This window comes from Sinocyclocheilus anshuiensis, unplaced genomic scaffold (assembly GCF_001515605.1).
Source record: "Sinocyclocheilus anshuiensis isolate Anshui unplaced genomic scaffold, SAMN03320099.WGS_v1.1 scaffold659, whole genome shotgun sequence".
Classification (NCBI taxonomy): Eukaryota; Metazoa; Chordata; class Actinopteri; order Cypriniformes; family Cyprinidae; genus Sinocyclocheilus; species Sinocyclocheilus anshuiensis.
The window spans coordinates 52,516-69,637 of record NW_015549698.1 but is presented as its reverse complement, the minus strand read 5'-3'; the positions used below and the strand labels follow the sequence as shown (position 1 = coordinate 69,637).

General features: G+C 39.1%; 1 protein-coding gene across 1 annotated transcript in view; it reads left to right on the top strand.

The window, feature by feature from the left end:
• LOC107660498 (prospero homeobox protein 1-like) overlaps positions 1 to 16,346 on the top strand; it is a 17,978-nt gene extending 1,632 nt beyond the window's left edge. Inside the window, exons 2-5 of the mRNA XM_016449813.1 lie at positions 76 to 1,928; positions 4,237 to 4,342; positions 4,411 to 4,605; positions 16,155 to 16,346. Coding sequence (XP_016305299.1) covers positions 139 to 1,928; positions 4,237 to 4,342; positions 4,411 to 4,605; positions 16,155 to 16,340 — 2,277 coding nt within the window. The 5' untranslated portion in view covers positions 76 to 138 and the 3' untranslated portion in view covers positions 16,341 to 16,346. The remainder of the gene's footprint in view (positions 1 to 75; positions 1,929 to 4,236; positions 4,343 to 4,410; positions 4,606 to 16,154) is intronic.
• The last annotated feature ends 776 nt before the right edge of the window (positions 16,347 to 17,122 follow it).

The following is a 17,122-nucleotide window of genomic DNA, read 5'->3' as shown; positions in this document are numbered from 1 at the left end:
GAAATTTGAAATATTATGATTCCAGAATGAAAGACGCTAGATTATTTTGTGTTTCTCTCACTTTTCTGTCCATAGGTGACTGTGATAAAGGTGTGAAAGTTCAGGCTTGTTGGAAATGGGTCAGTAGAAGCACCAGAAATGCCAGACCATGATACAGAATTCCATCTGAATCGACTGACAAAAAGAAGACGAGTGGACATTGGAGTGAAGAGAATTGTTAGCTCATCTGCCTCATCAACACAAACAGCTTCTGCCATCATCACTGTCAACCGTGCAGCCTTTGATGCCATGAACTCCCATCAAAGTAAGAAGCAGGATGTGCTTGAGTGCCAAGGGGCTCAGCTCGGTGAGGCCAAATCAGATGTTCTCCGCAAACTGCTTAAAAGGGGCAGCTCATATGAGGATAACATGATACCCTTTTCTGGTGCCACTACTATCACAAACCTACTGAAGAGCAATAAGGCAATGAGAGGAACAGGAGGCAGGGATTCAGTGGTCCCCAGGAAAGCAGAACCTGAACTACTACAGGAGGACACTTGCAGCAACTCATCCCAGGAGAGCGCTGAAGAGTGTCTCTCACCATTTGGAAAAATCTCACTGGACCACATGGACTCTGAGCGGCTAAATAAAGAGTACCTTCAGGCCAAGCGTGCTCGTGTCGAGAACATCATTCGTGGAATGAACCACTTACCAAATGTGATGGCAACCTCTATTTCTAGTGGAAAGGATTATGAGCGGGAGTTAGAGGGAGAAACCAACATTACCGCACAGTCCTTCAGCCCAAGAGAAAGCAATCGTGAGAACAAGAGGAAACAAAAATTACCTCAGCAGCAGCAGCATAGCTTTCAGCAGGTGGTTTCCACACATAAACAGCAGAAGGTTGAAGAACGCAGACAGCTGAAACTACAGCTGGAAGACATGCAGAAACAGCTGAAACAGTTTCAAGAAAAGTTCTTCCAGATCTATGACAGCACAGATTCTGAAGCAGATGGAGGGAATCTCTCAGAAGACAGTGTACGATCTGATGGGATGTTAGGTGATGGTGGCATCAATGAATATCTCATTCAAAATTCTGTGGCTGATCGATCTGATAATGAGATAGCAGACTTGGATCCAAGATGCTTTCTGGATGAAGCGAAGGCCCTGCACCGTGAACAAGTATTGCTGGATGGAAACAAGGCCAAACAGGAAGGTTCTTTGAGGAGCAAAGGTTTGATGCCTATGCATGAAGTAGGCAAACGTCTGGCAGAAACCCTTAAGCAGGAGCTAAACTCTGCCATGTCTCAAGTGGTAGACACTGTGGTGAATGTTTTTTCGAAACCTCCACGGCCACCGTTACAAGTATTCCCATCACTCCCAGCAAATGAGGACCACTTTGTTTTTAACGGAAACAACCCAAACTTCCACACTGCTAATCAGAGACTGCAGTGCTTTGGTGATGTTGTCTTTCCCAGCCCACTTGACTCATTTGTCGGGGTCCCTCTTCCTTGTGCCAACGATCAGACAGAGGCACTACCACTGGTAGTACGAAAGTCTGCATCCGAACACCACCAGTCCTCAGATCCTGGAGCTCAGAATGGTCACCCTCATCCCTCCTTACATCCTTCTTCTCTTTCTGGAAACACAGGCTTCATCTCCCCATCATTCCGTCATCCATTTTCACTTCCTCTTGTGGGTTACTCATTTCAGAGCACACTTGGTGCCTCATCAACAGGATATTCTAGTAAAGACTCTCCTGGTTTAATGGATCTGTCAAGGGAGCCCACCAGCTTACGAACAAAAATGGCTTCCAGCCAGCATCTGATGCTTAACCATTCTTGCTCACCAGTTCTCCCAAGAAGCACTGCTGAAGGGCTGTCACTCATCAAATCTGAATGTGGGGACCTCCAGGACATGTCAGACATCTCTCCATACTCAGGCTGTACAATATCCTTTTCAGTAAAAGCAGTGCTTGAAGTGGGCCGGTACGCAGTACTTCAATATTATAGTCTTTAGCGTACCAGCACTTTTTCGTGTGTACCGGCACTTCTGACATGTCGCCGGTACTGAGTCAAAGCGTCAGTGTCTGGGTGAATAGAAATGACACTACCCAGGAGGTCATTTGAGACCGTTAAACTTCTGGAAAGTTCAAGAGTCCAGTAAGGGAATGCATTAGTAATAAGTTCAAAACAGCGCTAATGCAAAGAAAACACGGACGATTTAATCAGACATGGCGGAGAGAATAGTGACTCGCATCAAGATGGCAGTAAATTATTCTTTTCAGCATGTATTTGGCTTAATAGCACAAGTGTTTTATAATGAATGCCGGCTGAAGGTGTTTTAGATTAGATTATGCACTGGACAGTGGTTTAGTTATTCTGAATGGATCCGTATAGTAGCATGTACAGTCAGGTTAAGGCAGCAGGTTTAGTGGTCTTTTGGCGCCTCCCTGCGGTCCTGTTTGGTATCACAGCTTAACTGGTGCTTATTCATATTAAATATGCTCTAGACGTTCTTTCTTTCTTTTTTCTTTTGGCATTATATACATACATTGGGAATTATGAAAAGTAATTAATTAATGATTTTTTTTGGGGGGGGGGGGGTTCAAGCACTGAGTAAGAGCTTTCCTTTCACTTACTATTTATGTCTTAAAAATGTTCCTGGTTTAATTAAAATGTAATTACTTGCTTCGCCTCTAAAATGATAGCTGATGTTAATGTTAATCAATAGCCAAACAGCACAGGAGCAAATTGCTCTTTCATTTTATGGACAAATTCATCAGACAATGGTAAGAATAACTTCAATTTTGGGTGCTGAACTTTGTGTACAAAAAAACGTGATTGACAAAATGCAACTGCTGTTTTTATTGTTCTGTGTGCAAAATGCATTAAAGTGTACCTGCATTTTGTCACAAAATACTGTCACATAATTCAATCAGTCCATGAAGCTATTCAGGTTACACATGGTGTGCGATAGCAGCTGTTAACATAGCAAACCTAGATGGAACCCATTTCTAGTCTCTTAATGGAATCTGTAAGTAGAACATTTTAGGGATACAATAAGTCAGAAAACATATAGAAGAATAGTTGTGAAAAATTTTAACCAAAGTATGTTATAGACTGTTCATTAAGACTTTTCATTCATAAAGAATCTTATTAACTTGTGGATGACCCCTTTATCTAAAAAGTGATCTTTGTTAAACTGGTTAAATAATTCTGTAATTCTTGATAGCTGTGCGTCTTTTAACCAATCAGATTCAAGCATCCAACAGTATTTATTATTTATAGCTCATTTCTTAAGTACAAAATAATAAAATGTGACCTTTAAATGTAGTTCTGAGTCAGATAAACCTGAACAACATGGATTTGCTTGCTACTGGCATTTTAAGCAGATAAAAGTTCTCCTGTCTGTCCAAAGTTATATTGGCAGTGAGTTTTTTTGTTTGACAGTCACACAAAAGGCTTTGCACTGATGTCAGAGCTCAGAGAGGCCTTAAAGGAGGTAGCTCAGTCCTCTTTGTCTGGAAAATTTGCCCACTCAGCCATTTTGTTGTCTGGCAGAGGTCAGAGCGGGACAACAGCAGGAGTGTCACACACAGTGCAGTTTGAACTTTCAGTGTGTGATCTTATCTTAAATAGATTATTGATGAATGCTGAAAGTATGGAGGAAAATGTGCAGCGTTGGCAGACAGCCAAGCTGTTTCCCCTTCAAGGTCTGACATAGTAAACCTTTACAATTTATTTAATAACATCAGCAACACTACGTAGTTTTATTTTGTTTGTTTATTTGTTTGTTTGCTTATAATTTAAATTTAATTCCAAACCAGTTTTTTTTTTTTTTTTGCCTTATCCTGATTCACTACAAAAAGTCTCTAATAATGATTTATTTTTAAGAATGTCGGATCAGATTATTGTCACCTATGAAAAACATTTCTAACTTGCCATGCTCAAAAGAGCCTCCCAAAACCTTTACCGCTATATTTGTGTTCTGTCCCTGCTAAAATGAAGGTTACAAACACATTTGAAGGTGATATGCAAATGCTATCTTTATCTCTTTGACATCTGGAGGTTTGGGATCAGGGCACTGGGAAAGACGTTGCCCGCTTTGCCTGTAAAATGAGTTTCTGATGTAAAATATGTTGGTGTGGTGTTTTTCATGTTTTATTGAACGTGACGAGCCGACACCTTGAGTGATGAGATGATAATGTCAAGCAAATCTTAGCACTGGGCATATTTTCCTTTACTGCTAGTGTTAAATCCAGGAGGGACTGTCCCCAAATCACCTGAAGAAGGCCAAACTGATGTTCTTCTACACCCGGTACCCAAGCTCCAGCATGCTCAAGATGTACTTCTCAGATGTGAAGGTGAGTGCAGACTGATAGAGATTCTCTAAAACCTAACTAATTAGTATTTAACACTCTTTGTGTTTCAGTTTAACAGGTGCATCACATCTCAGCTGATAAAGTGGTTCAGTAACTTTAGAGAGTTCTACTACATCCAGATGGAGAAGTTTGCCAGGCAGGCCATAAATAACGGTGTAGCAGCAGTTGATGATATCATTGTGAGCCGTGATTCAGAGCTCTACAAAGTGCTCAACATGCACTACAATAAGGCAAATGATTTTGAGGTATGTGCTCACTTACAAACACACAGAGATTTAACTTTGGTTAATGTTAAGTGTCATCTGTTAGACTCCTGGAGAGTGTAACCATTGTGTAGTATTTTCAAATCATTGCTTTGTTTGAATGGCCCATTTCACACTCTTCTGCACATTTGGTGCATTTTGAGTTGCAGTTCATTTATAATGCTGTAATGCGATGCAGTACTGCATGTTAAATGAAGGTATTGTATCACAATGCCTATTGTATTGTGAAACGGTCAGTCGAGTCTAAGTTTAAATGAAACGCTATATTAACACTATTTATCTGTTCTCATGTAGCACACACAAAGACAGTAATTACAAAAATAAGGATTCAGCCCTTCAATTGGGTAACTAAAAGATGTTCATCAACTAAAAAAGGCAGAAAAACTCAACTAAAGTCTTCATAAGAAATGATCCAATACTAAAATGAGCAAAATATGTAACCTGAGCTCTTGTACTCATGGTGAAAACATAATTAGCTTATTATAAAAACAATGGAAAGTTTCTGCTGTCTTCACTATAAAGAGGGTGGTAGAAAACGTCATTTTGCAGTAGAAGAGTGAGACAGAATGCTGCGGAAGGGTTTGTTTGAGTGTGTTTATAGGGGAAGGTGACCCGTCACTGCTGAGTGTTTCTGTGGCACAAATGTGCTGGAGTCATGTGATAGAAATCTACCCTCTCCTTCTCATTGCAACAGAATCTCTTCACCCCTCATTCATTTTCTGCCTCCACAGCCCTTAAGACTTAATTCATGTATCAACTGTCTCAGTTGTTTCAACTAAAAATAATGTGGATATCATTACTAATTAATTACTTAGACAATCTGGTCCTTGACAAATTTGTCAGGAAAGTCTTTGTGATTGCTCAGATTTCCAAAGATAGTGTGAAGCTAGAGTAGACACATATCAAATATGTCATATTAATGATACAAGAGGTTAAATTATTTCAGTGGCTGTTCTTTCCTAATTTGATTGAACCGAAGAAATGGTCATTCGTTTACACACAAACCCACAGAGACACAAGACACACTGTTCTGGTTCCAGGAACTGCAGCAGCACTGTTATTTACATAAATAAATGAGGAATCTGCAAATAGTGCCGAGATCAGTGTACAGATCTACTGTTAGCTCCGTCACATGCTTCATCTGTGTGAAGACATGGAAGCGAACATGTTTTGCATGTTAAGGATTTTCTCAGTAGGTGTCTAAGAGATGGGATGGCTGATTAACACTTTGCTTAGGGAAAGTGTGCCAAGCCATGCAAATCTCACACACAAATCAACCGCCTTGACTTTTACCTGTGTGTGTGTGTGTGTGTGTGTGTTTCTAAGTCTGCTTTTATCCACTGGAATGAGAAATGGTACTAGTGAACGTAAGTGTCCCTTACCAATGTAAAAAAAAAAAAAAGCCAATTCAAATCAATTGCAGGTTGCAAATATTGCCCTTTAATGGAAAAGTTAACTTCTGACCTATGGCGTTATTTTACTGTCAGATGTCGAGAGCGGACTGTTGTAGCGCGAAAGTACATTGCTATGATGCGCGAGCTCGAATCTCTCCGCTCGCACGTGGATTTCCTTTGCTATCTCACTAAACCGGACAGCGCGCTCTCAGATATGCGCTGCTCTCTCCCAGAGAGTGTGCGCTATGCGCTGCTCTCTCCCAGAGAGTGTGCGCGCACTTAAAACGTGTCCGTTGCCATCGCGAATCTCTCCTCGCGCTCAAAGTGTGCGCGCTCAACCTGTGTCCTTTGCACTCGCAAATCTCTCCAAGCAAACCAATCAGACTTCCACGACTGACCGATGAAAATGCTATGAAATCTAACTGGCTAAGAGGGAACTGCACCTGTTCCTTTGAGAATCAAAGATGGAGCTGCAATTTCTTTACAATTTAATAATATTTAGTCATATTAATCAAATGTATATTAGAAATGGCTGGGAATGGGGTGCTTGGATGATTTGTACAAATAAATAACCTAGTCTGTCTAACTGGTTGGTCAAACCTCTCTGAGCGATTTATCTAAACAAACAAAAAAAGTAGCCTATATGATTTGATTCAAGTGGTCATACATGTCTTGTGTAATTGGCTTGAAATATATATGCAACATCTTCTGATTTAAGACAGAACTATTTAGATCAAGGGTCAGATGCACTATTCCCTAAATAATTAAAATGTGGAATATATAGGCCTACCACCATAACGAATTTCTCATATTTGTCAAAACATCATTATATTCTATGGGTTTAATGAATTCGCAGACAATGTAGTTATCTGTAACTGTCATATAGCCTAACTGTAAATTCAGTCTTAGAGGAGAATGTCATTGAATGTGTAGCTAATATGAAGTGTTTTCATGAAAAAAATAAATAAAAAAATCGAACTAAAATCAGAACTGATGAAAAAACTCCCAATAAATGTCCAAACAGCGATTCTATCACAGCAGTTATTGTGTTATAGAGGGGTTTGACCAACCAGTTAGACAGACAGATTACTAGGTTATTTATTTGCACAAATCATCCAAGCACCGCAATCCCAGTCATTTCTAATATACTTTTGATTAACGAAATTAAAGATCCATCTTTGATTGTCAAAAGAATTCCAGCGAATTAGATTTCACGTAGCATTTTAATCGGTCAGTCATGGAAGTCTGATTTGTTGATAACTTTTGACAACGTTTAATCCAGGTGGGAAAATAATTCATTTCTAGCGCAAGAGCACGTAGAGATTTGCGAGTGCAAAGGACACAGTTTGAGCACGCATATCTGAGAGCGTGCGTCCGGTTTTAGAGCGTAGAGATTCGTGCTTGCGCATCATAGCAATGTACTTTCGCGCTACAACAGTGCGCTCTCGACATTTGACAGTAAAATAACGCCATACTGACCCTGTTTGGTTCCCTGAACGAAGGAACTTAATGCTGCTTCACTTGCTAGAGTACTGGAGCTGTGACATCAAAAGCCAGAACACTAATTCACTGATGGCTCCCTCAAGATTTTCCAGTGGGTTTTTATAATGGGTTTTTCAATTAATGAGTAAAATAAAGGTTTGTGGTAAACATAACTTGACGGTACTTTGATGTTTTTCTCTACAATGTGAATTACAAACACCCATACTGAAAACCTGAACATTTTGAAGCTGTTATTTTTATTTTAAAAAATGTATGTATGTCACTACATAAGAACATTTGGGGTATGAGTGTGTGCAGTTTCTTTTGTAGAACAGAACGTCAAAGTATCTACAAGTTATGTTAACCACCCACCTTATTTTACTCATGAATTGGAAAACCCCATTATAGAAACCCATAGGAAAATCTTGAGGGAACCAGTTGTGAATTAGTCTCCAGGGTTTTGAGATCACGGCTGCAGCACTTTAGGAACTGCACGCAGGAGTGACGACTTCTAAAGCCTGAATGCAATCATGCCAGTAGCGTAAACACACTTATATGAATAAATACAAATGCATAAATAAATAAATAGTTACCATTAATATCAGCTTTGAAATGGTGGAGGAAACGACGCCAATGAAACAAAGTGGACTTTTCGCAAAGTGAAGCACATAACCTGACACGCAAATCAACCATTTTGGACACAAGCTGACACCATGCATTCTATACTGTAATAGTTCTTTGGTTTTGTAAGGTTCAGCTAGATGGTGTCTGTCAGGGGCTGATAGGTCAGTTTAGGTAAAGGGCACAATAAGACCATAAGGATAAAAGAAAGTAGCTCCAGCAGTTATTGGAAGGTGTGAGTCAAGCTTGCTGACTGTCCTTTTTCAGTGTATTTATGTTCCATTTTCAGTGAGAAATTGTGCTGAATTCAGGATTCAGATTTCTGAAGTGATATCAGTGTGTTCTTTTAGTTGTTCTACACTTTTACCTGAGGGTGAAACACAGTCTTTTGGATATCCACACCTCTGACCTTGAGCAATCAAGGTCTCTGTAGTGCAGTGGAAAAACAACACACTACAGTTTCAGATGTATGACTGAGTTTTGTCAAGTCCCAAGATCCCCTAGGCCTGGGGTTGTTATTTGTCTTAGTCAGTGCTAGAGTCAGTGGGATTGGACCACCACAGTGGGACACAATAGTCAGATTAGTGGTAAACCTTTTTTTTTTTTAAAGGCAAACTGTATACAGTGGATAGTTATTTATCATTACTAACACTAAGCAGTGACATTATTTCAAATTTGTCAGTAAGAAATTTATATACACTACCAATCAAAACACACACACCCTGAAAAACATGCCATCATGACACTGTGTGAAGTGAAACGCAAGGCTCAACTCAAGGCCAGAGTTTAATGTGTTTACTTATCCTTCATCAAGGCTCTCAGTTTGATGCCTTGCTTTCAGAGAGGCCATCTGTGAGCCCTCAAATCAACCAGACAAACAGAAGGACAGTGTGACCGAACATTGTATTATACCTGTGTAATTCCCAGCTGACATGGGAAGTGTTCTGGACTACATTCCCATGTTGGTTGGTTATGGATTAAACGGAGCAGTTTAGAGTGTGTGTGCAGTTCATGGATTCTTCAAGTATATCGCTTCCTCTATCTCTCAGGGTCAATGTGTGTTTGGTGAGCACAGATCAAATAAAAACATGTTCCCAGAAGAAGACTGAGGCAAAGTACTGTCCTCTGTACTCTTAGACAAGGTCAACTCTAGAGTTTAGATTTTTAAAGGAACAGTTCATCCAAAATGAAAATTCTGACATTATTGGCCCATGCGGTGACATTCCAAACCTGTATGCTGGTTTTTTTTTTCCCCTGCGTAATGCAAAAGAGGAAGTTTTGAAGAAGATTATGCAATAATGCAGTGTTAAATATCTGTCTCATCGGTTGGCTCTTATTGGTTTTGAGAGTTCAGAAAGCTGTTTATTTTTTTGGACATTAAAATACAGTATTTGACAAAAAAAATATATGCACATATATTGCCCAAGCCTCCATTACTAATTCAAAAATGTCACTTTAGAAATAGTAACGAAGGAAAGTTGAGTTGCTTCATTATAGCTTATTGTATTACTATAGTAAAAGCAGTGTATTATGTGGAGTAGAGTATTATGAGAGAGAGATTGACTGAGCAATCATGATTACTTGCATCTGATATAGCATTCATTCTTAGACAAGGTCAACACAGTAGGGATGTAATATAACACTAATATAATAAAAAAGAAAAATTGAATAATATACTATATACAGAAATAGAAGTATAGGAAAAAATGTTATCTAAAAATAATTACATTTTTTCCTATACTTCTATTTCTGTATATAGTACATTATTCAATTTTTCTTTTTTATTATATTAGTGTTATATTACATCCCTACTGTGTTATTCCTATGTATGTCTGCACTATCATGTATGTCTGCACTTTGTTCGTACTTTCTTCTACACTGGAAGCTCCTGTCGTCAAGTCAAATTCCTTGTGTGTGTAAACATACTTGGTAATAAAGCTCTTCTAATTCTGATTCTGATTCTGATTCTTCAGATCAATCTCATATTCAGAATAAAACATTAGTTTAAATGTCCGAAAGGCTCCTATAATCCTTCATCTGTTAAGGGTGATTCCGGATGACAGCGCTGCTTGGTGCATTTGCTGCATACAAGCTGTTTTTGAAAGAAAAAATAACTTCCTTGTTTAAAACTGCGCTTTAGTATTTTTCATTTCAGACCTGATTTTTTTCTGCTGAGCAAAAAAAAATTTCCCAGTTGATTTTTACTCCCTTCCAGCATAGAAATAAAGGTGATAGCTCATGTTTATATTGGTATTTTTTCATGTCCATTACAATGGACGCCATGACTAAATGAACGTAAAATGCCATGAAATCTTAGATTAAAAAAGGCCATGTTTTTAACATAGGAGGTTGGCGGATTGAATGGGTTGGATGATTGTGGGCAATGTAACCCCAAGAAATCAGTTTTGCATTCAGTTATCATGGAACTTCCAAACGCATTGCTAACTTTTAACATTGTAAGCTAATAAGAGATCACACAATTACTATCAAATGGAAAATAACTCATGGTCTGTGGACATGCGGTTGTGGTTCTGGAGACCTTCTTGGGTCTTCCACGTTTTGCTGCCACTGGTTTATGGACACTCACCCCCTCCCATTGCTTCATTGTACAGCTTGACCACCTCCGGACGGGACACCTTCAAAAATCTTCCCTGCTTTTTATCCCACTGCTGCACTTCATCCATTGTGCCGACATCAACAAAGTTGGAGGCCATGACGCCTGATCTGCTGTCAAACGATTTGACCAGTGCGGCCTTACCATCACTGCGTACAGCTTCCATCGCAACATAACTTGTTTTATGGTCCTCTTTTGGCCAGACCCCATGGCATTGACATGATTGGTTATGTCCTCCCAAATGTTGTGTTTTCCTTTTTTGGTCACTTCTCCACCCTTTGCAGAGCTGAAACCTCCTACTATTGAGGCAAGATTGGCCCGAACACCCTCCAGCAGTGCACAGGTTTCTGCCACAGTGAAATTAGGCCCTTTTGAGTCCATGGTTCCAACTCTTTGGTGTAGCCAACACTGATCTTAAAAGCCTTGAGCATGATTGCTTTGGCTTGTGCTCAATTAGGCTTACACCAATCAGCTCATTGCTGGTTAATGGGTGACACCATTTAAACACATCATGTCTTTGGACCCATTTCTCTTAGCCTACAGAGGCATCCACATGGTGGGTATTGTTCATCGTTACCGTAGGAGAAGGTACCGTCAAAGGGTGCATGCTGAGCGTGCCAAACCACTCGAGCAATACACATCAGAAGAACTGTACGCACATTTTTGCTTTGGGAGCGATGACATTAAGTATATTGCCGATCTTGTTAGGCCAACACCAAACCCAAAGGAGTCATGCTTTATCTGTGGAGGAACAGTGCTTAATCACTCTGCACTTTTACGCATGTGGGACTTTCTACCAAGTAATTGGTGACAATATGGGAGTGAGAAAAACAACCGTGAGTAATGTGGTGAAGGCTATGTCAGTAGCACTGGGCAGTCTGATCAATCAATTTGTTTTCTTTCCCAAGGATGACCAGACAGCTCAAACTAAGCACAAGTTTTTTCAAATGGGGAACATGCCTAGCACTACAAACCGAGTTCAAAGTTTTGAATAACCCAAAGGGCAGGTTTGATCCAGATCAAATGTAAGATCGGATTACATGCTCTGATCTTAGTTCGGAATCCCTCTTTTGCTTTTGAAAAACCCATTTCCAAGATTTGATCCAATCCGTGATTCGAAATCCCACTGGATTACTTTTGAACAACTGGGCCCTGGAGCTCAAATCTCTGACAACGTCGAAGCAAATTTTCAAATAGAAGTCCAAACAAGTACATTCTCACCTAAAAAGCTCTTGAAATTACATTTCGTGACAAAAACAGTATTATTTTTAAAAGTATAGTGGATTTGGGCATCCGCCATGACACTCGCTGTGAGGAATATGGCAACTTCGGCAGGGGGAATGATACAAACGGTGAAACGGCTGTTGGGGTTCTGTTGGACTCTAATACCAACACTCTTATCAGCCAATCAGATTTGAGGACCAGAAAGAACTGTTGTATAAATATATACTGACCAATATGTAAAGAATTTTAGAGTTAGAGTTATACTTTATTGTCCTTTGCAGGAAATTTGTCTTGGACTCAAAGCTGCAGCAATACACAACAACACAAAACAACAAAAACAAAAACAACAACAACAACACTTTTGTTAGTTAAAATACCATCACAATTACTACAATTTACTATTTAAAATCCTACTAGATACAGGTGTAAATTAATTCTTATAGCGATTACTTCTACATAATGGAATAACGCTTCCCTGATGGCAGTAATTGATATGTTGAAAATAAAACATTATTAATTCTATAAATAAACCATTGGTAGGTTGACCTCCTAAAGTATGTAAACACTTGATTGAAGCCAACCAAAAAAGCATTTGAACTTACAGTTGAAATTTACAGGATGGTACTGTAACTCTCAGGGTTGGAGACCCCGGGGCTGGAGAGAAAGAACACTAAGAATACTAAGATAGAAAGCTGAAGTGATTCCCAGCCACATTCCTGGAGCCCCTCCAACACTGCATATTTTGCATGTCTTCTTCTTCTGATACACTTCTTTCAGGTCTTGGAGTCTCTACTAATGAGCTCATTACCTGAAACAGGTGTGTTTGATTAAGGAGACATATAAAATTTGCTGTGCAGCGGGGGCTTCCGCAACGTGGTTGGGACCCACTGACCTAAAGGACTGGACTTAAGGGTGCTTCCTATGCCTAGTTCAGACTACATGACTTTAAACGTCAGCAGATTGCTGTGCTGTTCTCAGACTACATGACTACAATGTCTGTTTTGAAGTCATTGTGGTGTTCATACTACAAGACACTATGTAAATCAGGGGAGTCAAACCCAATTCCTGGAGGGCCGGAGCCCTGCCTAGTTTAGATTCAACCCTAATTAATCACACCTGATCCAACTAATCTAGTCCTTCAGGCTTATTTGAAAACTACATGGTATGTGTGTTGGAGCAGGGTTGGAACAAAACTCTGCAGGGCTCTGGCCCTCCAGTAATTGAGTTTGGCACCCCTGATGTAAATGATCTGCAACAGGAGGTCACACACTACAACGAGCTGACAACTCTGTCACCCAACTACTCTATCCGGAGTACTGTCTCACAGAAACCTTTCCAATGCAAGTTCAATATTAATATAATAATTAACAGTGTTTTTACGTTTTATTGGTGCAAAGATGAGTAGTGGTGATATTTATTTTGTACAACACTGCCAGCGCAGGGCCCCTGAGAATTTGCTCATTGGCAAAACGTTGGCCCCTTAGCACTGGCCCTGCACGGACAGCCCTCACTTAGCCTCCAGGAAGCCTTAGCGCTGTTTTATTGAAAATAATAAAGTTTAAATTCACCGTTACGGAGGTAAGCGCTTGCTTTAGTTGAGCTCTTGACACTTGACTGCTGAACTTTAATGTTTCTTTGACTGTACTAACCAGTGTTGTCAACTGCTTTCAATTTAAAGTAGCTAAATGTCACTAGATGACATCACAATGGCAAGTTCACTGATGTGTGCAAGATGAGAACTTAGATATGGACTGTCCAAGAAATTGCTGTATTTGTCACTAAACGTTTGAAAAGAAGTATCACTGGCCCTGCACGGACAGCCCTCACTTAGCCTCCAGGAAGCCTTAGCGCTGTTTTATTGAAAATAATAAAGTTTAAATTCACCGTTACGGAGGTAAGCGCTTGCTTTAGTTGAGCTCTTGACACTTGACTGCTGAACTTTAATGTTTCTTTGACTGTACTAACCAGTGTTGTCAACTGCTTTCAATTTAAAGTAGCTAAATGTCACTAGATGACATCACAATGGCAAGTTCACTGATGTGTATAAAGATGAATGTAGATCTGTGTGCAAGATGAGAACTTAGATATGGACTGTCCAAGAAATTGCTGTATTTGTCGCTAAACGTTTGAAAAGAAGTATCAAAAGGGGCGGGGAAGTTGCTAAACCTAGCTACAAAGTAGCTAAATGTCTGTTTTAGCTAACTGTGTGTTTCTGAAGCACATTTGTTATAGCAAAAGTTATAAGAAAAACTAATCAGATGGTGATGACTACTTATTGATGATTCACCCCTCCAAACAATTTCTGCATAACGACTCAAAACATTAAAGCAGGACAAAATTTCATGCATTAGTATACTGCACAATAATGTGAAATAATTAAATCTAAATAATGTCTTCAGAGATCTAACGCTGGGTGAAATCATGCCACTACATGACGACTGAATCATCACATCAGTTTTTTTTCTTGCAACTTTTGCTATAACAAAAGTGCTTCAAAAACACAGGTACAACAGCCTCAGAAAAACTTAAACTAAAAAGTCAAGGGTCAGGAACCTAACTAAAGCAAGCACTTACCTCCATAACGGTGACTTCAAACTTTATTATTTTCAATAAAACAGCGCTAAGGCTTCTTGGAGGCTAAGTGAGTGCTGCACGTGCAGGGCCAGTGCTAAGGGGCCAACGTTTTGCCGAGCACTGATCACCCGCTGATTTTCACCTGATCACAGCCCGACCTGTGGGTGTTAACTTGTTAACTTGCAAATTGGGCTTAAATCGGGCTTAAAATCCTGTAGTGTGAACTTGGCATTAGCTGATGAAGCTAGTCAGAGAGCTTGGTGAAATGAGACACCATAACTGCCAGTGCTTGAATGGTAGTGCCCATCATATTGTCTGAGAAGGGTGATCATTAAGTCAGGATGATCCAAGCTGGTCCAAGAGTTTTCTGGCCAGACAAAACAAGTAACAATATTAGTTTTGTAAACGTGATTGTTTTCAAAAAGTTTTGTTTACCAACTTGTTCACCAGGGATACATGTGTGTGTGAATAACATGCTTGAGATTAAATACAGTATAACATGATATGTGAAGTAATATGTAGAGAAATCAAAGGAAAATCAAGACAAATATCAATTGTGAGCAGAATCATTATACCCTAATTTCCAATCAATTATTAATTGCCAAATTACGTATAAAAAAATTAACCACTACCACTGTCATTTCAATCACAGAATGTTTAATTTTTTTTTTTTTGAAGGGACTATTTTATAAAACTCCACAAATCTAATACTGTGGAAGAAACAATCATAAATGACCTCAAAGCTAAAGCCCAAAACACACTGCACGATTTTCGGCTGTCCCAGACGAAAGATTGGCATCGTGAAACAATTGTGGCGATTTCTGTGATTGTGAGAGAGGTTCAAAGACGGCTGTTGTCATGGTCTTGCGACCAAAGATAGCCTGCGTCAGAAATACAGAATGATCATCGCACAGTATGTTTGCTGCTACGATCCATGTTTACTGACCAGCCAATAAAAACGCAACATGAAATCAACGCGACATGGCACTAAAACATAAAACTACTTACCTCAAGCTCTTACGCCTTCCTCTTTCACCGCTTCCACTTCTTTCAGCACACATAAAAACTACAACTGCTAAAATGTGATTTATCATCCTCTTTTTGTTTACCACTAGCACATGTTGATGACTTTTATTCTTCTATAGTAACGTGCGTCGTAGCATACGAGTCATTGGGGTCATCATCATGCACATGTCGTAGCCAAGTTTATTAGATCCACAAAGTGTGACATGCAATGATCTTATAGGATTGCTAAAATCATGCAGTGTGTCTCGGGCTTAACAGATTTACATGTACACCAGTAATGTGATTAATTGACAGCAATCAGAATAATGAATTCATTGAATTGTGTTCACCTGACAAAACTCTTCACACTTGTTTACATGCAGTTGTCTATTAATATGAATATGTGTAAGAATTGTGGTGGGTTTCATATTAATAAAAAAGTTAAACTCAAATGCAATAGACCTATATATTTTAATTTACCTACTTCAAATGCAAAAGGCAGTTATAAGAGTATTCTGATAATTATGTGGTGGATCTAGAGATCCTGTGATGAACTAACAGTTAACACTTTTAATTTCACGGTATATTTAACTTCCTCTCCTTGTGTGTTTCTGCAGGTCCCTGAACGTTTCCTGGAGGTAGCTCAGATAACATTGCATGAGTTCTTCAGTGCTATAGTGGCTAGTAGAGATGTGGATCCATCATGGAAGAAGGCCATTTATAAAGTTATCTGCAAACTGGACTCTGAGGTTCCAGAGATATTTAAATCGGCCAATTATCTTCAAGAACTCCTGCGAGAGTAATGTGTTAAAAACTTCATAGAATTCTTTTCATTCCTTTTTAAATGTATATTGATAATTTGAGATGCAGGATTTTACCTGTTTTTTTTTTTTCTTTTCTTTTTTTTTCTGCCTTTTCACAATTGAATGTATTATATGAAGTAGCATTATATTTATTAGGGGCCAACGTTTTGCCGAGCACTGATCACCCGCTGATTTTCACCTGATCACAGCCCGACCTGTGGGTGTTAACTTGTTAACTTGCAAATTGGGCTTAAATCGGGCTTAAAATCCTGTAGTGTGAACTTGGCATTAGCTGATGAAGCTAGTCAGAGAGCTTGGTGAAATGAGACACCATAACTGCCAGTGCTTGAATGGTAGTGCCCATCATATTGTCTGAGAAGGGTGATCATTAAGTCAGGATGATCCAAGCTGGTCCAAGAGTTTTCTGGCCAGACAAAACAAGTAACAATATTAGTTTTGTAAACGTGATTGTTTTCAAAAAGTTTTGTTTACCAACTTGTTCACCAGGGATACATGTGTGTGTGAATAACATGCTTGAGATTAAATACAGTATAACATGATATGTGAAGTAATATGTAGAGAAATCAAAGGAAAATCAAGACAAATATCAATTGTGAGCAGAATCATTATACCCTAATTTCCAATCAATTATTAATTGCCAAATTACGTATAAAAAAATTAACCACTACCACTGTCATTTCAATCACAGAATGTTTAATTTTTTTTTTTTGAAGGGACTATTTTATAAAACTCCACAAATCTAATACTGTGGAAGAAACAAT